Source organism: Ammodytes marinus, assembly GCF_949987685.1.
Source record: "Ammodytes marinus genome assembly, chromosome: 11".
Classification (NCBI taxonomy): domain Eukaryota; kingdom Metazoa; phylum Chordata; class Actinopteri; order Uranoscopiformes; family Ammodytidae; genus Ammodytes; species Ammodytes marinus.
Genome location: NC_137215.1, coordinates 8,058,494 through 8,084,854, shown reverse-complemented (window position 1 = coordinate 8,084,854; position 26,361 = coordinate 8,058,494). Strand labels below are relative to the sequence as shown.

Below are 26,361 nucleotides of genomic sequence, written 5' to 3'. Positions count from 1 at the left end.
GATGGGGACATGGTTCAATCCTGAGCTATTTTCTGAGCAGCTTTTTTTGAACTATTTCACTTTGGCATTTAGCTCAAGCTCCGTTCTGAACTTCAGCCTCCAAAGAACTCTGTGAACTCGATTGGCATTCTCACGGTTTGATTGACTGCAGGACACTTTTTGTAAATGTCATTCTGGATTTGTTGGATCCGTCAACCTCGGATAAAACCAAGAAACAAATTAATAGAGATTCCCATTGCCTTCAACTGCTTTGGTTACAATCACTCCCATCTTTACAAACATTGTATAGATTTATTTTTTTCTTGTAGTTTGTGTTGACAGGTAAGAAAGTAGGCTCAAGAAAACTGTCAGTTTCTCAAACTTCAGCAACTTCCCACTGTTTTTTCAGAGATACAGTATCTATCAATATCCCCATGTCTGGTGACCTGTCATTGCTCTTCTTTAAAGTGAAAGCCCATGGCACAGGGCTCTTCCTGACAGACCTCTCTGCAGACATTGTATTTTTATGAGCTTAGCGCCGAGTTCTGCTGCTGCATGCTGCCTTATATTCAACTTCCATCCCCATTATGCAATTCAACGGCTGTATCTCTACACTGCAACATTTTCTTCATTGTGTCATAAGGAACTTCAACATATTCAAAACTGTGAGCACCTACTTACATTATTCATGTTGCAAGCACAATGACGTTGAGCAAAGAGTGAAGTGGCATACATAGTCAAGGCCCGCAATGATGCTTCAAAATACACAACAAGATAGGTTAGAACTTTATTGTTGAATCTGGTAAATGTTTTGGTAGTCCTATTACCCATGTACGGGGTCCTGATGTGTCGGTTAATAAATTATCATGAACAGAGAACATCTTCTGCATGATGTAAAGGGGAAAATACCACATACCTGTAGATACAAATGTCCGTATAAAACACTATGATCATCGTCATTTTTCACTGTTGAAATGCAGCGATGACAGTCATGTGGGTATTATGTCTTTAATGTCATACGTTAGATTATCCATCTCTTTTAAGTACAAAATAGACAAAAATAATTTGATATATTTTTCAGAAATTCTCATTGTCAAGTGATCACAACTAAAAATAATCAATCAATAATACTAATAATCTTAATTATTTGCAAGCAAAATGCTTTTAGTAAAATAAGTTTATCTTACTTTCATAGACTATATAATCACAATTTCTTCATATGTTCACCATAGTTTTCCTCTGTGTAAATATATTGAACACCATAGTGAAATAAATGACAATCTCTTTGTGATCCCTTTCAGGAAAAAAAAACTTCTGAGAAAATAAATAAAAAACACACAGAATAAGTCAATAAAAGAGGCCCATCTTCTGTGTTGAATAAAGAATACAAATTTCAGTCAAGCACGGTTCACATAACATTTCTATGAGGCACTCATTGCCTTGCAGCTCTATGATCCCAGCTGTAATAGCCCTCTCGGTGATACAAATAATCTTTAACAAATTATGGATAAATAAAATTAGAGTATAAGTGCAACCATCTGTCATGGACAGTGATCGGAGCTTATCGAGCTGAGGCACACAATCATCTTTTAATGATCATTTTCTAAACAACACAACATGATAAAGACAGGAAAACAACAAAAAGTTACTTAATTTTCTGCATGACCAGTCAGAGTTTTGTCATTGGTATGTGCAGGCTGTTCCAGGGTCCCATCCATAACTCCTCCTCGTCTGATAATGTGTGGTCACTGTGGGACTCCAGTGTCTCCCTACTGTCCTTATGGTTGTGGTCAACATTAGTCTCTTGCTCCTCATTGATGGACTGGCCACTGCTGTTTCTGTCAATCAAGGCCTTGGCAATACTGGGTTTGGAAGCAAAACTTCTAAGTTCTATGATTGTGGATCCCAGGGTGCCACAGGAGGGCTGAGTGTTGAGGTTGACGTCCACGTTAGCAGGAACACACGTACCTATTCCATTTTCTGTATTGTTTCCTGTTCCCCCAATGCTAATTATGGGAGGGGGTTCTTCAAGTGTCACACCCAACTTGTCGAGTTTTTTAAAATGCTTACCGAGTCGGCAGGGAGAGCCCAACTTCAAGTTGTTTGGGTGGGGTGGCCGCCTAGTTCGGACTATAGTGCCATTCTGTGCGAGGTAGATGTTCCCGTTGATGTGGCTGTTGGGCAGTCGGTTCCGCTGGGTTTCTGTGCTGCTCTCCTCTCCTGTGGAGGTGGTCTCATTTTCCTGATCGACCACCAGCTTAATCCGCTTCTTTATCCCAGGCTAAGAAAGGGAGAAGAAGTCAGGGTCAATGTTTATTTTTTTTCAGAAGGTACAGTATCTGAAAGTGTCTTTGAAACACAAAAGGGAAACAAAACACTGCAGATATTTGGGTTCTACACAAAAAATTGAAATTCTCGCTATAATTCACTCGGCACAGGAACATTAATCAAAAGATACCCAGATGTTGTAAAAGTAATTTACGCTACCAAACAAATACTGACCACAAAATGCTGTTATTACTTAAATAATAAATGTTTTAGGGGGGATTTTTAGGTAGAATTGTTCTTCTGCTAAAGAGCATTCATTCTCTAACAAAACATAATATATTATATCTGAATTTATGTTCAAGTATCTGAAGTTCTGTGAAAAACTGAATATATGGCGAGAGATCTCGTTTTTTCTTTGCAAAAGAGTAACAGCTTATACACAGAAAGCAATCATTTGGAAATGACAGAAAAATCTAAGGTCAAAGCAGATATTACGGCAACATGCAAAACCTCCCAGCAGAAATAAGAGCATAGTGTTGTACAGAGAGTAAATGCATGAAAACACACTCAGAAGACATCAAAGGTAAGATTGAAGTCAAAGTCGCAGGAAAGACAGCAAAATTGATATTTTGCAACAGGAAACACATTTTTCCTTGCAAATGGAAAATTAGGAAAAAGTGGACTTTTAAACACTCAGCATTTCTTCACTCCCATGCAAGAGGAAATGATTGTATTCACTCTTACTTCCCAGTGGACAACATATCTTTTTAGAGGGCAGTTGAGTTGCCTTCAGACTCTGAATCAGCCTCTGACGTCGCTTCCGTTTCTCCCGATCCGCTGGCTGAAGATTTGTCAGAGGAAATGGCGTCCTCGTCTACCTCAGTGATAGGGGACAGTCCTCCGTATGTCTCTACGGAGGTGTCGCCGATGCTTCTCATGTCGGAGCCGTATGGGGAACCGGAGTAGGGGGCAGAGGGCCCGGGGTCCCCGGACGCAACACTAGACCTCCTGGACGATCCTTCATCACTGAGCTCACTGCCTGACTCTTTGCTTGCATCGGCAGACTCAGATTCCTCGTCATCGTCTTCTTCACTCTCTTCTGTGATGGTGTCCTCCGATCCACGGCTTCGAGTGGACTTTTGGGAACGTCGACTGCCACTGGACCGGGAAGCGGCTGAACTCTCGTTGCCAGATAAAGACCCACCACCGGATTTGGACTCTCCCCCAGATTCTGACCCTCCAGCAGATGTTTTCCTCTGGCTGGACCCACGAGACAAAGAGCCTTCACTGCCTGACCCTGAGCCTGACTCTGCGTCGCTGGCTGTCCCGGTCCCTGACTCGGCCTCACTGAGTTCTTCGCTGGATTTTTCGGAGGTTACTGCGCTTCCTGAAGATCTGGTTCTCTGTGACGATTTAACACTTGAGCCAGATAACGATGCAGCACTGCTACCACTACCACCACCGCTGCCACTCTCACTTGCACTCTCACTTCCTTTGGTGCCGCTACCACTTCTACTACCACTACCACTTCCACTGCCACTACCACTGCCACTGCCACTGCCACTGCCACTGCTCCTCTTGCTGGTCTCAGTAGCTGATGATTTCATGGAAGAGCGGGCAGAAGACCCACTTTCTCTAGTGCTCCCTGAAGCCTCTTCCTCCTCAGACTCTTCATCAGAGTCTTTCCCTGTTTCTGTTGTTGAGCTTGTTTCCTTCTCTGTTGCCGTGCCGGTACCTGATTCAGATTCTTTCTCGGAATCTGAATCTTTCTCGGAATCAGAATCTTTCTCAGTTTCTGACTCTTTCTCTGTGGCCGATGACTTCTCTGTCTCTGAATCTCTCTCGGTCCCCGATTCTTTCTCACTGACAGATCCCTTCTCGCTTTCTTCTTCTCCTTCAGATTTGGATTTGCCTTCCTCGTCGGAATCTTCATCAGGCTCTTCTTCGGAGTCCACAGTGCTTTCGTTTGCATCATCCCGGTCTAGATCTACTTTCAGATAGTCCCTGTCCACACTGCTTTTCTCAGAGGCTTCATCGTCCGAGCCTTTCTCCTTACCACTTCCGCTTCCACTTGCTTCTGGCTCACTTTCTTCCACACTAATAGACACTTTGGACTTCTTATCGTCCTCGCTGGCTGCTTGGGAGGCATCCTCATCTCTGTCGCTGCCTGTTGCCGAGCCGTGACTCACACTACTCTGTGACTTCCTCCGCATCTGCAATTTGTTGCCTAAGTTGATTTTCCTCAGAACTTTGCCAAGCCGGCTGCGGGTGTCAGACTTGCTTTCGATTGGTCCCATAGCTGCTGGTTCGTCAGTCAGACTCTCCTTGCTGTCAATACGACGGGCCGACATCAGCTTGGCGTAATCCTTGTCCTTTTTCCCGGCACCAAACATCTTGAACATCTTGGCTTTCTTCCATGCAGATGGGCCCGGAGGTCCAGCACCAGACGGCTCTCCTCCCTTGCTTGCAGCCAAAAGTTTGCTGAGTTTCATGACAGACTTCAGTCTCTTGGCAGCCTTAGAGGGCTCTCCAGCCTCTGCTGGCTCGGCTTCTTCGATTTCATCCTCTGGCGGCATGTCCCTAAATGCAACCCTTTTGGGACCGCCACGGCCCCTGCCTCGGCCCCGGCCCTAAGACAGTCATATTTAATTTAGCAACCATTTATGATAAGAAAGCCACATTGTTGGAATGTAACATAGCGTTGATACTGCTGTTCAACCAATACATTAGACACAAAACCTATTAAGGCAATACTTTTTTTGTACTTTCATTGAATGTCTGAAATTCCCATCTAAAAAAAGGTGATACCTCTGGGCCTTGAGGGCTGTAGAAATACCCGTCATCCTCCATGATCACCTCTCCGTATTCATCATACATGGGGGTTATCAGCCGCCTTCGACTGCCGTACTGAGGAATGTCATACCTGAAAATACACACACGCATCACACAGACAAGCCCACACTATTCAGTGTTCAGAGTTAATGTAGATTACCTTGAAATTTGTGTATAGTTTTAATAATTTCAAAGGTGAACCAGAATGCATAATTTTCCATTAGTAAGTGCAGGCATTACTATCATTGTAAGATACATGACCTTCATTTTTATTCTGTTTTTAAGTCTAATTTATTACTTTCAATCCTTTTACTAATAATTGTTCTATTCTATCAGGCCCCATTAATTACTGCTTCTTGTTTCTGTTGATTTGGCAATGTCTCTGATTAGACGGGCTGTAATTACTGTTGTGATGTACTGCTCTTCCTAGAAATTACACTAGAAGTTTGAAAGGATATGATGGAGAAAAACACATTCAGAGGCTGAAAGAGGTGAGTACATATTTGCCCATGTTTGTCACAAGGATCTAATGGATAACACAAATGCAAAAGCATTGTGAGATGGGAACCTGTGCAGTAGAAAGTAAAGCCTAAAAGCTCACGAAAACACTTGAATAAAAATCAGGTTGCATAACACTTCTCCAATGTGCAATCTTTATTCCAGAGCATGTTTGTCTGTACTGCTTTCATCAGGGGAGTGTTAGACAAGACTTTCGATCCAACCACACTCCCCAAAGAGATCAGAATGCACAGTCATTTTTTTCTTGACAATTGCCAATAAAATGAAAGGTAAGGAAAAATAAGACATTAAATCATATTTCTATTGTTTTTGTATATCGGTGTTGATGGTGACTTGAAGAAAGAGCAGATAAAAAAAACCTTGAACATTATTAATAATCATATTTAAACAAATATTTTCCACCATTATGTTGCCTTCATTAGAGTGGTGGATGGCCTCAATTGGCTCAGAGCATTGTAATTGCACATGAATTATTCTTCTTACACTACAGCACTGAACCATAGAGGAGCCTCAATGAAAGACACTGATGGCGTGGTTTGTGTCAATGTCAGGGTGCCTCTGAGGACCAAACCATCTGGTGATTGCTGGATTAAAAGCTTGACTGCTGTTAGTGGTTGCCCCTCAATGCAACTACAAAATAGATAAAAGGCATCCTGTCATAGTGATGTTCCACTCATTGGCAACAACAGCTTTAGCAATGAACTTTTGTGACATGCCATTAAAATTTAATTACAGCTTGTTACAAATGAAGGCCGGTGTGAATCAAACAAGGTGAGCAACAGTTTGGTTAATTAGTTAGTAAAGATGATAGGCAGCTGGGCGAGTGACCGCAGGGGCAATTTCAACACTCAAATTCAATATGAACAGTTTTTAATGTTTATCAGATTTCCTCTCAGCGATTTAAGCCTTCAAGGTGCAAAAGCTATTCCCTGTACTGATAAACATGCAGCATAATTCCCCTGAGGGATGCAGGTCACCTGCCACGGACCGTTAAATGAATATCAATTTCTCAGCAGCTCTTAGAATTCCGAGTTACATTTTGTCCCTCTTTAGACGATATGGGCAATGGAAAACAGCCTCTATCCATTTAACCATGAGAAAACACATTCACGTTTGATTCAAGGCAGTATAATTGATCTCATTTGATGGGGGTACAGAGGGTAAAAGCTTGGATGGCTTGTACTTCTGAAGGGGAAGCATAAGTTATGCTCATCCTTGTATTCTGAAATTCTTTAGTACATTATCCTCCCCCCCAAGGACTAAGCACTGAGAACCAGAAGGCAAGGTCACTATCAGTAAGCCCTAACAATGTGTTTTAAAAAAAAAGATAAGTTAAATGAGCCAATAGAGATCAATGACTTGGATTAGAGTAAATCTTATGAGAGGTGAAACGGTCAGTTGGCTGCATGCTTACCCTTGGTCATAATTATAGTAGTCCTGTGTGTAGTAGTCCTGGCCTGGGTCGATACCTGACTCCATGGAGAGTTCCTGCATTTCAGAGAGAGAGAAATTACTCAGCACTCCTCGGAGAAAGACTGAAGAAGAAGAGCAGCAGCAGCATACAGGATGAGTACACAGCAGTATGACTACAATCCCTGTGAATTAGGAAAACAGGAGTGTTTCTACCTCAGGTCTCAGAAGAGATGGCCTCAGCAGTTGCTGTTGCTGCCAAAGATTAGTACAGAAGAAGGATAGGGCAATGGAAGGAAGGGAGGGTCAGGAGAGAGACAATAAGGAAGAGTTCACGCTACACGTTTCAGATTTAAATCCAGAAACTGCAGGCCTTTCTTATGTTTATTGCTAACTCTGTCTCATACACAATGGAAGAGCAAGTTGTAAAAAATTAGATACATACTGATGGGAAAAAATAGGGAATGTGTTAAAGGCGGAGTCAGCGAGAATGTTTTTTGTCAAAATCACTTTGTCAAAATCATTAATACATAGCCTAGGCTCTGTAAACTGGTATGTAAACAAAGTGACACACCGTAGCTAGCAACGTGCTTTTTGAATAACCTAGGCTGTGTATTAACACTGGGCTTAAAAAAAGAATTGCATCACAATACGGACAGGTAGCGTGATGAGGAGATATTCCCTAATTTGGACAAAAAGTGATGTTGAAAACAAGCTTTCAACAGAATCGCTGATTCTACCTTTAAGAAATTGAAACAGAAAATGAAACATCCGCTGTATGTCTGACTTTGACTGGTCATATTTTATTTGAAGGTGACAACACAAGAGCATAATGTCAAACACTGTCAAACATAGTCTCTTTGATCAGACACTGATTGTTTTTTCCCTCCAACTCATCGAAATGCTTATCTGCTACTTGACAGGAACAATGGAGAATACAACAAAACTTTTGAATCAAACCTAAACTGTATTGTCAGTGTTAGAAGTCCTATCAGCGGGATCTCATCTGAACCTCATTCAGGGTTTTCCATCAGGTAAGTTGTAGATAAGAATAATAGGATCTACGCTGCCTCGAGCCGCCTTGAGAGTGACAACATGTCTTGGCATAACAATAAGATAAAAACACATCACAACAAGAATGCTTACCTGTCTGCCGTAGCCTCGCCTGCTGTGCGCCGCAAGAAAGGAGGAAATAAGAAAAATAATGAATATGGATTGACGGCAGCGTTTCAAGTGCTATCAAATAAATGGAATGTTAAGTCTACGGGACTGGCACGTCTACATTCTGCTGACCAGTGAGTAATATTGCAGCTTTACTTACTGTGCACTTTCTTTTGTTAAATTACAGAGTTGCAGATCTCAGTTCAGTTTTAGAAAAGGGTGCCTAAGGCCACAGTGTAATCATGCTGGTGTGGGCTGTTTTCGCCCACGTTATCTCATCCAAACAGGGGAGAGAGAAAAAGATACAATAAATGCAAATATAAAAGAGGCTGTGAAGATTGGACTTTGAAAAAAAAGGTCAGTGTTTACACAGGCATATCTAGAGCATCTCCTGGCAGATATAAAAAGGACATTGTGATTCAGAGGGGAATAACTGACAGTCTGAATTTAATCAAACCGTCTTTGGTTATCATGTCATAATGTAGCATTTTTTTTAAGAGAGGGCAATTGTTCAATCTTAGGAATTTCACTCCATGAGTCACATAAAAAAACAGTTCTATAGTGCATTCAGTACAAGTCAATGAGAAACGGCGAGTAATGGAGCAGCGCGGCTCAAACCTCCAAGTCCACAAGCGTACAACTGTAACCTGTCTCAGCCCATAAATAACGACGGCTTTCACACTCAGATATATGGCCAAGCAATGATGTGAGCTTTCTCTGGAGAGCTGTAATCTGTTATAATAGGCAGGGAGCAGGGGACAGGGCAGAACCATATGGCCACGCCTCCCAGGCAGGGTGCATGATGGGAGTGGGATCTGATGGATGACCTGTTGGCTTGGCTCCTGGCTACTGCTGCTTCATGCAACATCATGAAAAATGGCCCAGTGGAATGCAGCCACAGGAAGTTTGCACAAGAGAGGAGGGACTTGGGGGGGGGGAGGGGAGGATGGGTGAAATGCACTGTTGTAGAAAAGGAGGTGAGAGAGGTGAGCTCAGAATTACAGCAAGATATAAATCCTGAAGAACCCAGTGATTAATTGGCTTAACGTTATCTGTTATGCTTAAATATACTCAAAAAATACCTTTATTATAAGTTTACCTTCATTTTAGCTAGACATCTTCTTAAGAAAGGGCTCTGGAAGTTTGGAAGTGCTTTGATTATCAAAAGATGTCTAACATTTGAATACATTTATCTATGTGTTTTTTTAACTGCACTTAATCAACAGTAGGGACACAAAAGAGTTGTAAACATAAAATCTAACGAAAACCTTCCATTATGGCTTCCTGCTCTCAGCATGTGTCCTTGCTAGCCTTTTTTTCACAAAACAGCCTCATGTCGTGAACGTGGAATACAGAATTAGCAGTTGTTCGATCGACCCATCAGGGGAACGTGTGATGAATCATACATTGCATTGCCCTGTAAGTGAGGTACGGTAAGACCATTTTGCCTTAGGTCATTGAAGGTGATACATGAAGGGTACGTGGGAGAAAGACGGAGACGAGTGGAAGTGAAAAACCTGAGTACAGGGGAGAGAGAGGGGACACAGGCCGCATTGCAATAAGTGTAAAGTAGGTAATGGAATCTCCCGAGAACCACAAGGATAGAAAGATTAACAAGAAGAGGCCTGGTATTGGAAAGAATGAGAGCTAACTAGAGTGAGAGAGAGAGAAACACAGACGAATGGGATGAGCAGAAGGTCAGAAAGATTGAAAAGGAAAGGAGAGGGTAACAGTGGTTGACAGTCCCACAGGCGGCAGCCTCGGTTAACAATTGATCGGTTCTCTAATTAGCCTCTTCCAGTGTGCAGCTGAACATCACAGTGACTACTTTATCATGCTGGGAGAATTTCTTTTCAGACATGTGAATAGACAACTCCCCCGTAGGTTTGCTCCTTTCATTCAACATGAGTCTGATGAACCAAGTCAATGTATATAGCTGATGCTTCAACCAATGGTCGTGGCCATGTCGTATCTGCATTCAACTGTATTATAGTTAAATAATTGTAGCCTGCCTACGTATGATAACTACTTTAGGTCCACTTGATGTTGGTTTGAGTAAATAGATTTACTGTCAACTGTGCCCTTGCTCAGGGGCATTCATATCACATTCATTAATCCTTGTATGTCATATTTTATGTGAGCCTAAATGACTGAAAATACTTTCTGGATATATTTCCTCAAAAAATATGTGATCATCCTTCCTGAACACTCGGAAGCCTATTTCACAGACATTTTATACCTTTGGGAAATTCTTAACAGTTATGGTAATTTACCCTCGTTTGAAAAAGATAAAAAAAATGTTACTTGATTTAGATTCAGCATGAAGCAACACAACCCTTAATTTTCATGCTCTTATCTTGTAGAGGCAAAAGAGCAAATTTTGAAATCAGCATTTTGCAGCCACCTAATTGTGGGAAAAAACAGACCCCAGGGTTGTGGTATTTATAAATTTTGGTGTTTGGTATGATTTAATTAAAGTACCTTTCGTTATTAAATGTTCATGTTAAGATAAAGGACTAAAATAACATAGGTATAACACCAGAAACTGACTTTACTAATCTGTAAACTCCGGGGACATATTTAACACTATCAAAGATCTCATAGCAGTTCAGATAATTAAAACATGCAAAAGAGCTGAAGTGATGTTTTCAATGCAAGCCTCTCGTATTTTAATGCAAGATTGTAAGCATATTGTACAGTGTAATTGGCAGAGCTCAGTACATTTCTTGGCAGGTGACACTAAAAATAGGTTTTCCACACAAAGTATCAAGTAAAAAAAAAAAGCCTTTTTACCAACACAGTCAAAATTGTTTGACTTGTCTTGCGCTTATATAAAATACTAGCAACTGTGCAAAAAGTAAAAAGTATTTAGAAACAGTAGAATTAAGCAGGAATGGAGATGTATAAATTGAAATAATGAGAGTATGGACACAGGGAGAAACAAGGTCAGAGGATTGTGGACTGAGAGGAAAACTGTTCACTGAGCTCGACAGCGTCTGGGCTGTTGAAGTCTAACTGGCTCGCCTGCTGAACCTCCGCTGACATGTTCTGTTGATTTGTCTTATTTTCAGCACAGTTCAAGCTTGTTACTGCATAGCTGGAGTCGGTCGTCTTCGGCGAGCTCGGTTCATCGCGGGGGTCGGAGCTTTGCCACTCGTTAGCGCCCTCCGTTTCCACAATCACTTGCGGTTTGGTGTTGAACTTGGGCACCTTGCAACTTTTGTCTACTTGGCTGTACATGTTGGCAACGGATCGCTCTATCTCGGCCAGATTGCGGATATTTTTGAGGATCCCTTTGAGCTCCCTCTTCTTGCTTCCTTCCGTTTGGGATAAAGGGTCGAGAGGAGGGGGAGGAGGAGGGGCGCGGTTCCGTTCTGAAGCGGGGCGGAGTGAGGACACAGGAGGCAAATAGCTTGGAACAAACTGGACGACTGGGCGCAACCTTTCACTGACAGGTAAGGTAGGGGAAGGGAGGGGCGGGGGAGCTGGGGGAGTAAGTGCTTTATTGATTGGAGGCGTAGCTGGAGGAGGGGGAGGAGGGGGAGGGGGAGGAGGAGGAGGAGGAGGAGTGGCTGGAGGAGGAGGAGGGCTAGGGTTAGGTTGAGGGTTAGGGCTATGTTGAGGGTTAGGGTTAGGGCTATGTTGAGGGTAAGGGTTAGGGGTATGTTGAGGGTTAGGGTTAGGGGTATGTTGAGGGTTAGGGGAATGTTGAGGGTTAGGGTTAGGGGAATGTTGAAGGTTAGGGTTAGGGGTATGTTCAGGGTTAGGGTTATATTGAGGGTTAGGGGAATGCTGAGGTTCATGAAGATGGGATGGTGACGGTGGACAAGAAGATGGAGGAGATGTGGATGGCGAAGCTGGACGCGACTGCTGTTGTGAGGGAGGAGGCGGCGCTGGATTTCGGGGTGGGTCTGGTATCATCTCCACGGTGATCTGACAGGGCTGGTGCGTCAAGTAGCTGGAGATGCTGGAGCTGAACTTCTTGAGGACGGGTGGAGTCGCTTTCTTACTCGACAGGGGCCTCGACTTGTCCCCCTGGGTGACGACAATGCTGGGGGTCACGTCTCTGCCCACGGACACGATGGGGCTATTGGGGTAATCCATGATGGATAGCAGGGTTTCTGAGGTCAGCTCTAGCGTGTCATCACTGTCTCTATCCCGGATAAGGATGGAAGAGAGGGAGCCCAGGGAGTCCTTTAGGGATTGTTCCTGGATGGCCTGCTGCTCGAACTGCCTGGCCTGCTCTCGGACAGACAGCTTGGTCTCCGTGCTGCGACTGAGGCGATTGGTCTTTGAACTCTCTGGCCTGAGACAGACAGACTGAGACTCGATGGCCGCTTGGAGCAGCTGCAGCTCCCATTCGCGTGGGTCCATAAGAGCTTGTCTCCTCGGTACGTCGTAATCGTGCAAGTTGTAGTGAACACGAGCGGGCATCGACCAGGCGAAATCCGGCCCAGATGAGTGGAAAGGAGAAAAGGAGAAGCGCTTTTCGGACTGGGTCTCCCCCTGTACGAAGACCTTAGGGCTGCCGGTGGGACTGCTGTCATCGTAGACAGGGTTGTGAGTGGTGAGCGGTTGGCGGTCGGACAGGAAGGTCACGTTGCTGCCTGACTTTGGTAAGTCGACATGCAACGCTCCGTTGCCTCGGGCTGCTGCCATGGCGCGACAGTCAAAGGTGCCAAAAATCCTCCGGTGGTCAGCCCCTCCGGTGACAGACTTTTTAGCCCTAGCCCAAATGAAAAGTGGAGGGTGAAGAAGAAAAGAAAAGACTTGAAACAGGTAAAAGATTGATGGTCTGAGAGGGCGAGTGAAGCAAAGAACAAAGGGTGTGGAAAAAGCTGCTGTGCTATCATTTCTCCTTAACAGATTATGCCTCTATTGTGACTGATGCTTTGATTTGTAATGGTGAATTCAACCGAGAGATTGGTTTATTGATTTAAATAGCTTAATGTATGGTCCAGCATTTTCAGGTAAAAAAAAAACAAATGAAAGAGAAACTTTTTGAGAACAATATATAAATTGGATTATTGGCCATATTAGTGCAATCAGTCACAACACTAAGATATGAAGGTATGAGCAGAGAAACACAAAAGGAGGCGATTATCTAATGGGATTAGAGTGACAAGACGGCTATAATGATATAGAATCTACTGAATTACAATAATCACTATCTAATCAAAGGGAGGCATCTCTTCTCCAGACTATATGGAAGTAGAAGAGTTTCACTAAGACTAAAAAACTACAAAATGTTCCAACTGCTACCACTTCCCCAAGGTCTAGTGACAAAACAGGCTTTGACACTTAAAATCAATTAGGTACTAAAATCATATTTTTATGTAGAATGTGCATACGCTCAGCAAAAGCTACAAGGAAGAGGGGGGTGGGGGAGCAGCTGCTACTTTGTAATATTTAGAAATAATGTTGATCATATTCATACATCCTTTGTTTTGGGATTACTTACTGCAGTCTGAAATCCAGAGAAACAGGGGAATAGAAATGATGGAAAATATAGAAACACAGACAGATGGTAAAATGACTAAAGCAGAAATGTCAGAGGTGTGGATGAAGTGTGGGCTCAAGGGTACCTCAGTATTTTGCATTCTGAGGGTAAATATTGTACTGATTTATTTGCTGTGTGCATCGGAGAGTACGCACGACTGTTGGCACAAACACAAAGCACTCACACACGCACATACACACTATGGGCCAATTCCAATCCGATCCCTACACACTCGTGGCTGTGGAGGGTCTCTTCATGAAGGGGGAGGGTGTAAAAAGCTTAGGGAGCCACTCGCCTTTCTCCAACAGAAAACATAGAAATCAGCTTTATTCAAACCATAGCGTACACATAAGTACAATGATGTAATAAATACTGTACAAATCAGAAAAAAATAAGAAAATTACATCTTCACAGGAGGATATCTTTAATGTCATTCTACAATTAATATCGGTTACACAAATGAAATAGTACTATAATCGTTCATGTTGAAATTAATAAAGTTTTTTTTCAAAATTTGTTTTGCATACGTGACAATTATCTACATTTAGTTTAAAACTTGCAATTCATTTGAAGGATATATTTTGTTTATTTTTACACATGCAGTATTTAATATTTAGGAGGAATTGGACATTTTAAAATGTTGTTGTAATGGCCAATTTTTTAAGGTTTCCACAGTTTTTGAAATTAAATGTGTTCTTTTCTTTGTTAAACACGAGTAGATTGTATCGGAAATGTATTATTGATGCATACAACTAGGCAGCACCTGAGAACATTTGGGTTTTTTAGCTTGCATTTATGCAGACTTGGTGATGGGGGGCTTTCTAACCCACTCCCAGTTATGGCTTATTGTTTTGAAATGGCACTTAGAATGGCGGACCCTCAACATGAACTGAGGAACAGTGGGCAGGGGGAGATTATAGGCCCTGGATTGGCATTGGTCCATAATATTTCTGCATAGGAAATTCTGTATTTTACGCAGGGAGTTTTCAAAGTACTTTAATATGGTTGTTTATTAGACCAACTTCTCTTATTCCAAGTGCAGTGTGGAAAATAACCCCCAAATAAACGACGCTGAGCTCCAATAAAATCCCCATGAGAGCTTTACTCCTGCTGCAGAACCGAAAGCTTGCGCTCGTTGTTCGGTTTCGGTCAACATCTGTTGTAAACATTGCAAAAGCTCTTTACAGCACCACATTAAATTTCCATTTTCTTTTTTAACAGCGATTGTGATGTTAGAGGCCTTATTGCCTTAGCACGCTGCAAATCAAAATTATTAAACCCAGCGGGGCCGCAGTTTTCAATTCAACCTCATTTAATCCACAAGCATTACCATTTCATTACATTACACATTCAGGGGAGCGTTTAACTTGAAAGGTGAAATCCGATTGTGCTGATGGCAAAACATTCGGCAAGCTCAGGAAGTATTCCATGTAGTAATTGATTGTGTATTCCATCACACAATCAATTAATTAACCGAAGGCTACATCCTGTATTTGTTTCTATTTGAGTAAACTATGTTGTATTTTTTCAACTTAAACACAATCTTGTCTAGAAAGAGGGTCTTGCATTTCTTAATACATTTAAGTCAAGCTACACATTAGGAGAGATACATTCTCCCAAAAGAATGGTGGCAGTGGGTATATTTCTCCCTTATTCATATTAATTTCTTAACTGCAAGTAAACATTCTCCTGATTTAGTTTTTTTTTCTTTTACTGGAAAAATACTACCATTCACCCTGAAAGCCTTTATTCTGAGTTTGGAAAGGAACCATGCAGTGGGCTACCTGCTTATGGGAGCATGAGGGAAGGATATACACATATAGTAAAGGATTTATTGTAAACTTACGTGCTGCTGTCACCCAGTTCTTCATACAGGTTGGCGGTGGGAGCAGCCGCTGGAGGAGGTGCTTTCCCTCCCGGTGGTAAAGCCATCTGAATCCTGGCTGTTTTGGCACACTCTGCCTGTCGCCTGAGCAAAAGCGTTAACATTTTAAAGCCACCAGAGATTTGTGTTTCAAATCCACACACAAAATAAGACATGAGGACAAAAAAAAACTTCTCATACGAAAAACATGCAATGAAAAATCAATTAAAAAAATTCAAGTTTGAATTAAGAATGAACTCCTCAGCCACATCACTCATGCATAAAGTTTATACCATGATTAACTGATAAAGAGGCACATGCAGTATACTGGTCGAAGTTAATATACTGTTGGTCTAAAGAGATGATAGGGATAAGGTAGGGATAACTTAAAGCTGCAATAAATATTTTTTTTGTTTTGTTTACTGTTTAGGCTAAAAAAGAGAGTACACATACAACGTTAAGGATTGACACATTATTTTAACTTAACTCAATTAAATGTGAGTTATTACAATGAATTACATTTCTAATAACTAACATGCTAGCAAGCAATTGCTCATTTGCAATCATGTGGCTCTCGTTAGCTTGCTCAACTTTCTACACTTGTGCACAGTGAAAGCTGGTGAGATCTCCAAGTGTTGATTCTTAGTAGTATCTGCAGTACTAGCAACCCCTTCAGCTTTTAAGGGATGCATTTATTTCAGAACTAAAAACAAATAATATATTGCTTAATGGAGCTTTACATATAACAAAAGCAAAACACAAGAACACATAAGCACTCAAATATTGTAGGTGTAATGTCTTATTTTGTATCTTCAACTATATACTTTATGAGTTGCATGCTGTGTGATTATGCTTTTCTGAACTACTAGGACCAACATCAATGCACATGCAGGATTGTTGACCTTTGGTTGCTTTTCCTTTTAAATGTCCCCAGATGTTTCCACATGAAGAGAAACCGTTCTGCCAAATTTAACATTCATCCTGTAGCCTACAGTATATGCGATGAATCAGTGTTGTTACATATCACTATACTGGAGACATTTTTAAAAGGTTGGCAATTAGTTAATCGGCTTCACACATCCAAGTCATCTTAAAATAACTTATGAATAAGGAAGATGGCAAACACTGTACATCTCACGCACACACTTCAAACTATGAAAAAGCTCACTTCGTAGAACACACAAAGAAGAAGAATTACTTACTCTTTGAACCTGGTGATAGATTGTGATTCAGAAGAAAGGAGAGGAGACAGAATCAGAAAGAGATAGGGCACAATAGAAAATGTTAGGCACACGTTACATTCAATAATGAACATTAATCAAGCAATCATCACTCAAACAACAGAAGATCTTTGTTCAACACACTATGCTTGTCTACTCGAAGATGAAAAAAGAGAACATTTTCGGCACGTCTGACTTCCACTTCTATGCAAAGCAGGAAGCACTTAAGCCTCCAGCAGCGAGTGAAGGGCAACACGCAAATATAGCCATTGCTAGTTTTTATAAGTGAATCTATGCTTGATGTCACCATTACTTATTCACAACATTATTCAATTCTACCACATGGATAAACATATTCATGTTTTGAAAATTTCATTCATTCCCAAATTTAGGCAACGGCGATTAATGTCGACACGCGGAAATGAGAAAGTAAATTCCTAAATCATTTAATTTCACCAAAGTAATGTGGCCACCGACAAAGCGCCATCTGCTATGACAGTTTGTGCATTAGGTCTAATGTCGCCGTCAACAGCTTTCTGCTGTGAGTTTTGTCTGTGCACTTGCGTGAGGACAAGCACTTTGCCCATCTGCCGCGAATAAACATTTCCCAAACATCAACCGTTTATGAAACCCTTGCTGCATACCAACGATTGAAGGGGGGGATAAGAACTGGACTCCTGCCAACCACCAGTTCAATTACCTCAACAATCTAAACGACGCTTCAAAACAAAAAAGCATCATATTTCTTTGAACTGCACAGTGTGTGTGTGTGTGAATGCACGTGTGAGAGAGCGAAATAGAGAGCGAGATAGAGGGAGAGAGAGAGAGTGTTTACTGTGTGTGTGTCAGGCAGGCAGAGATGATTAAGTAGCGTGAGGAAGCACTGTGACGGTCACAATTGGCTGTAGATATTTGTCACAAATGAGTGTTAATTAATCTGCTTTCACAGAGCATGAGCAAGGAGATTAGCCCAGCAGAGTGCGCAGTCAGCATGTTTGATTAGACAGAGAAAGAGAGAGAGAGAGAGAGACACACACATACATACACACACACACATACACACACACACGCACGAAGAAGGCAGCATCCAAGCAAGAAGTCCTCTCGCTTTATCTCAAAATACTTGACAAATACACTCCTCAACAATGCCGTTTGTGGCGTTTTTCCGGCTCTATTCTAGACAGGCCGCAGGGTTCAGGATGCAAAACAATGGTTTTACAAACCGAACAATAACAATTCGATTTTGTCTGTGAGGAGCAGACGCTTTAGCTGAGAAAACAAATAAATAAGAAAACAATCGAGTGTAACGCAATAACTCCCGACACAATGGGTCTGCTTAATTGAAATCTATTTCCCTCTTAATTTCTTGACAGGCAGTTAAAGATGATTAATGGAGCACAGGAGGCTGCGATTATTAACAGCGTGGCGAGGTAGCCTACTCACTGTTTGTAGGTGACCATGACGATGAGTATGGCGGGGATGCAGCAGAGGATGATGATGATGGCCAGGGCCAGCAGAGCCCCCTCGGTGTAGCCCACAGCCTGGGCAGCTTTCTTCACACTGGCCACCACGTCTGGAGAGCGGATCTCAAGCACACGGCCGCCCTCGCCCAGTACCGGCTGGAAGTCCTTGTTGATTTCGAGCACATTCCCATCCAGGAACCTGTGGATTTTTATTTTTTATATATACACATAATCAAAAAGGTGCTACGAGGAACTTTTAAATATTTCTGAAACAGTCTTATTTTTCCCCTGATGATCGTACATTACATGTAACAGCAAACGAGACCATCAGTGCGAAGAATGGTATCCTTATATAGTTTTCCTTAATGCCTTTGTCAAGGGTACGGTCACCAATGACAGCTAGGGTAGTGAAAACACGACCGCTTTTGTCCAAAGGGGGTGCAAGAATGAACAAAAACTGCAAGTTCCTTGGAGCCCATTTAAATCAGGCAAATAGTTTTCTATGTTTGTGTGTGTGTGTGTGTGTGTGTGTGTGTGTCATAGATGCACAGTAGATAGTGGAGTTAGTCATCCATCTTAATTTATAAATCTGTTGAATATCCTAATTATCTTAAAAGGGCATTAATCACTATTACCAATGCAACAAAAGACAATTTAGAAAACAATGTGCCAATGTGAAAAGGGTATCCGGGGATCACAGTGATGAATATACACAGAGTAATCACCTAAATATGTTGCTCCCCTCGGCTTTATGGAGCATTATAATAACAAGTTTCAGCTCATAGTTAAGTGGTTCAGCTGACTGTTTTCTCACACTTTTTTTTTCTATTTCAATACATGAATAAATGTGTAAAGATGAAGGTTATGAACCGGCCTCCCAGGCTATCTATCATCTGGAGCATTCAAATGGTAGAGAATTCTGTTCTCAAGGTGGCATAAGGACACTCGCATACAATAATCAACTCGCTATGTTGTCTTTCCCTTTCTCCCCCTGTGATCTGATGGCAATGTCACAGCCATATTACATGCAATTACCTCGAACCATTGTCAGACATGCACTGCATGCATAAACAGCTTTTCTCCTCTACTCTAAATGATTTTTTTCCTGATGGCATCTGTATTTAAGGAAGCGGATTCATATTAAATGCAGCGATGTAGCCAGCGTGTTTCAAAATTAGCCTGGCTCAGTTAAAAGCTGCCATTTGCGATAAAGGCAACGGTAACTAACGTTGGTTAAAAGCTGTTTTTATGACACAAGTGTGGCCTCTAATACCCCTTTAGTTGAGCGACTCATTTGATGGTCAAGGACACTGAGATAATGTCTATAGATGAATTCAGTACATACACAAAGCACCGCTAGATCGGTCATTTGAGGGCAGCATGTCCAAATTAATTCCAAACCGTATTGACAGTAACAATGGATAAGGAGAAATAAAGACAGAACATTGTGTCAAATAGCTGAATGAAGGGAGCAGATTGCTTTGAGAGTGAATTGGACAACTCAGATGGGCTGAGTATTGATTGGCAACTCACATGCTCTGATGGAGTTTTAAGACCAGATGGGTTTGACAGAAGGGCTTAGAAACATGTGAGAGGTGAGTACAAGATCATCATCAGGTGTCAGCTAAGGCCAAGGCCCATTTTCTTCCGATGGGAGGTAAAAGTGTCTTGTAAAGCACCTTTTCTCCTTGGCTTTAATAGCATATGGACATTGCCTCTCAGTCGTCAAAGAGGGTTTTCAGCACACAGAAATCTTTCTCATTTCTCTGTCTCCAAATAAAAGGTATTGAATACATTGCTGGCATATCTCCAGATTCTTGAAACAGCCCTTTGAGGCGGTGGCAATGACGGCTTGATGGATTCACTGAAATACTCCCTGCGTCTCTCCCTAACCTCACGCCCTGCCTCTTTTCTCCCCTTATATTTGGCCTCTTTCTATCACATATGACAGGGGTCGGTGCACCTGCAGGATAATCAAAGTCTTATGAAGAAAGCAATTCTGAGTTTTTAGAAAAAGCGCTATATAAATACAAAATACTATATATTATTACATTGAGGAAAGTGAAGAGATGGAGACACTGTAAATGAGTAAGCTGTGGGTGGCCTGAGAAAAGAGATGTTTGCTGACTCACTGTAGGGAGGGGAGGTAAAGAGGGACTGCGGGGGGGAAACATGCAGCACAGCAGGGGCATTAGGACACTCATTGACACCAAATGGGACTGTACTTCTTGTAATAGAATTCACCCACTCACTTGAAGAGCTCCTTGGGCGCAATGGCCCTGTTTGTGAGCGGGTCAATGGCGTACACCATGAGGTCCGACTTGCTGTAGTCCTCTAGTTCAAAGCCGTCGCCATGACGACGCGGCCCAACGGACTCTACAATCACCTTGGCACCTGGAATCTGGTCCTGGACGTGGCGCTCCAGTATGCTGAAATGGCACAAAACAACAAGTCATACTTATATAAATAGAGCAATACAGGCATGAATACTAAACAACTGTTAATGTCTAGACTTATACTGTATGCACAAAAAAAAAGTTCACGTTAGTTAAAACCATTTCTGGCACATTTGTTCCCCCCAAAGCAATATGGAAGCCACCAATCTTAAGTACTCCACTCTAGCATTGAGTGTCCCATTGGGGAAGCAGTGTTCGTCTTCTCCACACTGGGCTCTTGGCAATGCCACACTGTGATAATCCTTTTCAGGCAAGGATAAATCCACACCTCAAATTACAGCCGATAAAAGGAAAGCTTTTCTGTCTGCATTCGCCAAGGTGGATAAACAATTTGAGCACTCAAGGTAAAACGGTCCTGGATCTTGACCAACAATGTGCAACATTCGCAGGCCACTCAAATGACATTACTGCAAAGAGCTTATCGTCACTAAAGTGTGTGTCACTTGAGCAGGAGTGACACAGCAAACTCTTGAAAAAAACAACTTTTAAAGCCCATGTGCCTTTCAGATTGACTAATTAGACTAAAGACTGTGCCCCAAGAGCTGCAAAAATATGTCTCATGTCTATAATTAATGAATTTGGACTCAAAGAACGGACTCTAAAAGGATAGTCTCAACTGTCTCATTGCCTAGTCCATTATCTTACCAATTAATACATTAAATTAGTTTTAAAAACATTCAATATTAAACCAAATTTATTTTCAATAGATGTTTGGCACAGATGAATCAAACGCGTCACTCCAGTCCTTCAAAAAGGATTTTGAATGCAAATGAAGGAGGCCCCCTTGAACCGAGTTCTCCTCGTATCACAGTAGGCAAAACAATGCACTTAAAGAAGGAATGGATTTTCCGGTGCCAATTCTACCTACAAATGAATTGACAAATTGAATACAAGGGAAAGAGATGTACTGTGGCATGGACCGCTGTTGAGGAAGAAATATGGTGAAAGATGAATATCTATCTGTAGTAGCTTGCTTTATAAAACAATAAATGCACAATTTGAACTTTTAGCATATTGCAAACACTCATTCAACATGATCATTTGCTTTTATTTCATGTTCACTCATATTAAATATTTTCTCACCGAATGATCTCCTCCCTACTGGCTTCCATTAAAGCGGGTGGGACAGTCGACACAACAACTTGCATGTCCAATGCATTGACCACGGAAACCTGAGTGAGTATGATTATAGAAAAAGGAGAAATGAGGGACCAAGGGGTAAAACAGACAGCAGAAAACATTATTCTCATGTGTCCTACTTCAATTTAAGTAGACTGGTTCTAAGGCTGCATTCACGCCAAATCAGACGATTTTGGCGAAAACACAGGTTCTCTCATTCATTTGAACAAGGCCCATTGGTTTTGGCTGCGGTGGTCTGAAAAAAGTACAAAATGACCTGTTGTGTTAATTAAGTTAATTAACTCCCACCGCTAGACAACACATCACCTGATTTGGGATGAGACCCTCTAATTACCTGCTTGTATTGGTGCCATAAACATAATAGGACCTAATTCTGAAGCTGCAGGTAAGTGCATAGGCAGCAGCCCTTTGTGCTCTGAAACCAATTCTCCCATTGCGGCTCCTGTGAAATTAGGTTTCCCCTTGAAAATTAACGAGCACCGTGGTTAAGCACTCACTGCTCTCTCTCATATCCAGGCAATGTCCCAGACCCTCCCTATGTCTCGTTAGGGGCTTGTTAGCCATGACATATTTCACTGACACCAAAAATAAGCCTGCCTACAGTCAGGGAAGATAAGCGTTGAATTGGGGGCAAAGATGAGCCCAATCACTGAATGTGTGTGGGGGAAATTATTGAAAAAAAACAAATGCACAAATAAACAAGAGACGCTCATTTACACAAACACACAGATGCACACAAGGACCCAGAAAGATAAACAGAACGTGTGTACAGAGTTTATAAACAGGGCTGAAAGAGTTAAATTAGACTATTAGACAGTGGCAGAGGACACTTGTTGCGTGTTATGTGCCTACTGTGAATAATTCAATTGACTGGAACCAAAACAATTTCTCCTAAGTAAGAAAAAAAATAATTAACAAAATCGAGGTTCATATCGACCAAATTAGTACGAAGAAAAACAGAGTAGAGGTTTCTCTGAAATGAATAAACCTCAGAATATAAAGTTTGTGATCGTTATTCATTGCAGACATCTTTAGATTTGTGCAAAACAGACATTCTTGCCAAGGATACTTCTGCATAAAACATTACTCTATTAAACAATTAAGATGTGAATGGCGAACTCAAGCGTAAAGTGGCAGGAGTTGAGAGAGATAATTGAAAGGTCAAGATATTCAGACTTCTACTCACTCGATTTGTATGAGTCAAGCTCCAAATCAATGGGGCATGCACTTGTCATAATGAATCTTAAAAAGTCTCTCTCATTAGAGATTCAGTACTGAATGATTAGACATTTGGGGAAAAACTCTTTTTGGTTTCCCGGAAGAAAATTAGCTAAGAAGATCAATTACGGTCTCTTGGCTGTCCATTACATTTCAAGTAGCGACCAACAGCTAGCAGCTAGTTTTAGCTTGGAACAAAGAATTGAAACAGATAGAAACTACCAGCCTGGCTCCAATGGCAAATTTGAATTTCTTTTTACATAATCTTTCATACAGATGATACACATTAGTTATATCATGTAGGCTACCCTAGATTTATGTTTAAAAAATGTATGCGGAGTCAGGGAGTGGCAATCATGCTTCTCATCTAACTCCACCAGAAAGCGAATAAGGGTATTTCCCAAAATGTCAAACTTTTGCTTTATAAAACCCGCAAATTTCTCAGACTTGACATAACTCCTCCCGAACCAGAGAAGACATGGTTTTGACAGGCTGTGCAGCACACCCCTCAATAACTACCAAATCAAATTGACTTTGATGTGTACAATTGGCGGAATGCACCTTTAATAAGGATCTCCTGTTTCAATGATTTGTAGACAGGTGACATTGCAAACCAATTCCACACTTCAAAAGTCCAGTTCTCCAGAGAGAGACCGTGCTGTGGAAGCTGAACACAATGAGCAATCAATGTGCCTCTGGTGTGCGGGTGACACGCAAGTCAAGGACTAACAGAGAGTGTGTACACAGAAGAGTACAGGTGCAGTGTACGTACATATTGATCCTTGCAAACGTACATACTTTAAAAAGCCACATAGTGGATACTCACCACCACTTGGGCGCTGCTGCTGAGACCTTTCCCATAGTCGTCTGTGGCGATGACTTCAAATTTGTAGAAGGATCGGCGCATGTTTCGAAACATGGTGGCCGACTTGATGATACCGGTGTAAGGCTCGATGACAAAGCTGTCCTGGCCCTCTGCCGTGGGTGGGATAATCAGGCGGTAGGCATTCTCACTGTAATTCCCAGTGTCTGCGTCTTTGGCCTGTAACACAAATGCAACAGACACACAGTAAGACAGGGGAAAACAAATCAGTGTTATAACCCAAAACAAAGAAAAATGTTAAATACTTATTCAGAGGACAATGTCCAAGAGAGAAAAACGGTCTATTTTGGAGATTGCAATCTCGCCTGAGTCAGTATCATCCACCATTCATCGCTCTACCATGATGGTGGCTGTTTGGTTCCAAGCAAATTGCACTTCTGGCTACTTCCCAATCAGTGATACAAACAGATATTTTGTCTCTTGACAGCCGACGGGAAACACCAGCTGTGACATCAGTGAATTGGGCCAGAGGAGCAATATGCTTTGAAAGTCTAAACAGCAAAACGCTGCAGACTGGCTTTTGTTACTTGTGGGATTCAATGTCTATTCACCCCTCAAAACCCCCTCACGGTGCATAAATCTTGCCGGTATTTATCACGCTATTATTCTCAGCCATGTCTCAGACAAATCCAAACGATTAATTTTCCTCAAAACAACATACAGTTGCGTAGCCATCAGAGCTGTCTGGTTATAGAACTGGAGGCGAGCACTTTTTTCTTATTTGAGGTGAAGCATTTGTTTTAGTGCATCCATGATTTGTTGCCATTTTGTGAAGTTATGTTGCCTGAAGATATCAGAACCATTGGTGGGCAGCCATTATAATGTATTATGGTAACACTGTACAATAAGGGTACATAAATGAACAGTTAGTTAAGGCTTAGTTTATGCTAAATAAGCATTAACTGAGCATTAACTAACTGTTAATAACTAAGCGTGAACAGTTACTTAACTCAACTAACCCTAAATAACATTAATTAAGCCTTAACTATCTGTCAATACGTACGCTTTTTGTTAATTTTTACCGTTATTATTTACGGCACATTTTCATCATCTATTTATGCAATTATCTCAGCAAACCCAATGGAACAAGAGGTGGAGCGTTTACGTGATGTCCTCTTGTTTGAGGAGATATTTGGTCATAATTCTTTTCCATGCAGGTGTTCTGTGAAGTGGCTGACGGGAGGGAAAATGCAGCAGCAGCAGCAGCTGGAGGCTCATAAGTTATTTCTACTTGGAGTGGTTTGTTTTCACGCTCCTGCAGCTTCATTCATTGTGAAAGGCTAAAGAGGAGCCACGGTTACCTAACTTTGATTTTGAATGAATGGATTGCTTTGATTCTTTAATTTTTGATCGAGTTGGGAATAACACATTGACATATCACATTCTTTTAAGCAGGCATATTAGACTTATTATCAAACAGTTGCTTAATTACACATCCAGCAGACACCTCACCATTCATTAGGAATCATGTTCCAGTCCACCTGGCAAATTGAAGTCCAATATCTTTTACCTCTTTTTTGGCTTTCTACCAACTCCCAGGGGAAATATCTGAATCTTAAGCTACCTGCATAGCTAGTCGTTTACTATTCATCAAATGTCCACTACCTTGTTGCTTTGTCTGGTTGCTTTTTGGTCCTGAGTGTGTAGAGTACAGAGGGCTTTTTAAGAGTTTTTTCCCCCCACTGAACACAGTTGCTTGTCGCAGCCATTAACCACACCATGTGAACCAAAACAGTGAAGTTGAAGGCCGGATAGCTATATACATGAGTTGACAAGCTCTGTAAAGCCAAGCTGAGCTGCAGATTCGGGTCATTATTCTCGAAAAGTTCTTGGGCCAGAGATAATAACATTTCTTCAACGTAAACGAGAAAATGACAGGGGCAACCCACCACAGGTAATAATAAACAAACGTTTATCTCTCAAAAACAAGATGCAATTTATGGGACTCATAAGCTTCGGGAAAAAAGCAAAAAACACAGAACTGGGGACCTGTGAGGCACATGATCTAACTGGCCACTGAGCTGACATGGGGGGGGGGGGGGGGAGGGGCATCAATTTTCAGAATGCTTGTCTGTAGCGAGTGACACTGATAAATAGGAGCAATCTCTTTTATTCTCCTGCTATTGGGAGAGGAGGGGGGAGCAAGGTCCAAACGAAGGGGCAGCATAAATCAACAGAGTGCCTATATCCTCATTGGAGTAAAAGACACATTTACCAAATATATGCACAGGCATTATTTATGTAGGGCAAACCTTTCAACAGTTGTTATGGACCACTTGGGGAATCACTTTGACTGAGAGTTTTGTTTGCAAGCTGCCAAAAAGACAGCTAGAGGGGGGAAATGTGTGGATCCCAGTGGCTTACATTTAAACTCCCCCAGTACACCAGATAATTCATTCAAGGCATCTACCTTGTTGTTCGAAAAAGTATTTTAAAAGGGTTTAAAAT

The 26,361-nt window shown here is 41.7% G+C and overlaps 1 protein-coding gene across 1 annotated transcript in view; it reads right to left on the bottom strand.

The window, feature by feature from the left end:
• Positions 1-2,134: 2,134 nt before the first annotated feature.
• Positions 2,135-26,361, bottom strand: part of LOC307257938 (protocadherin-15-like) — a gene marked incomplete at its 5' end in the record, with an annotated part of 140,002 nt that continues 115,775 nt past the window's right edge. The window contains 11 exons of the mRNA XM_080037302.1: positions 2,135-2,260; positions 2,992-4,877; positions 5,056-5,146; positions 7,013-7,086; positions 7,225-7,263; positions 8,155-8,176; positions 15,516-15,638; positions 18,197-18,415; positions 20,469-20,645; positions 21,756-21,844; positions 23,857-24,072. Coding sequence (XP_079893428.1) covers positions 3,015-4,877; positions 5,056-5,146; positions 7,013-7,086; positions 7,225-7,263; positions 8,155-8,176; positions 15,516-15,638; positions 18,197-18,415; positions 20,469-20,645; positions 21,756-21,844; positions 23,857-24,072 — 2,913 coding nt within the window. The 3' untranslated portion in view covers positions 2,135-2,260; positions 2,992-3,014. The remainder of the gene's footprint in view (positions 2,261-2,991; positions 4,878-5,055; positions 5,147-7,012; positions 7,087-7,224; positions 7,264-8,154; positions 8,177-15,515; positions 15,639-18,196; positions 18,416-20,468; positions 20,646-21,755; positions 21,845-23,856; positions 24,073-26,361) is intronic.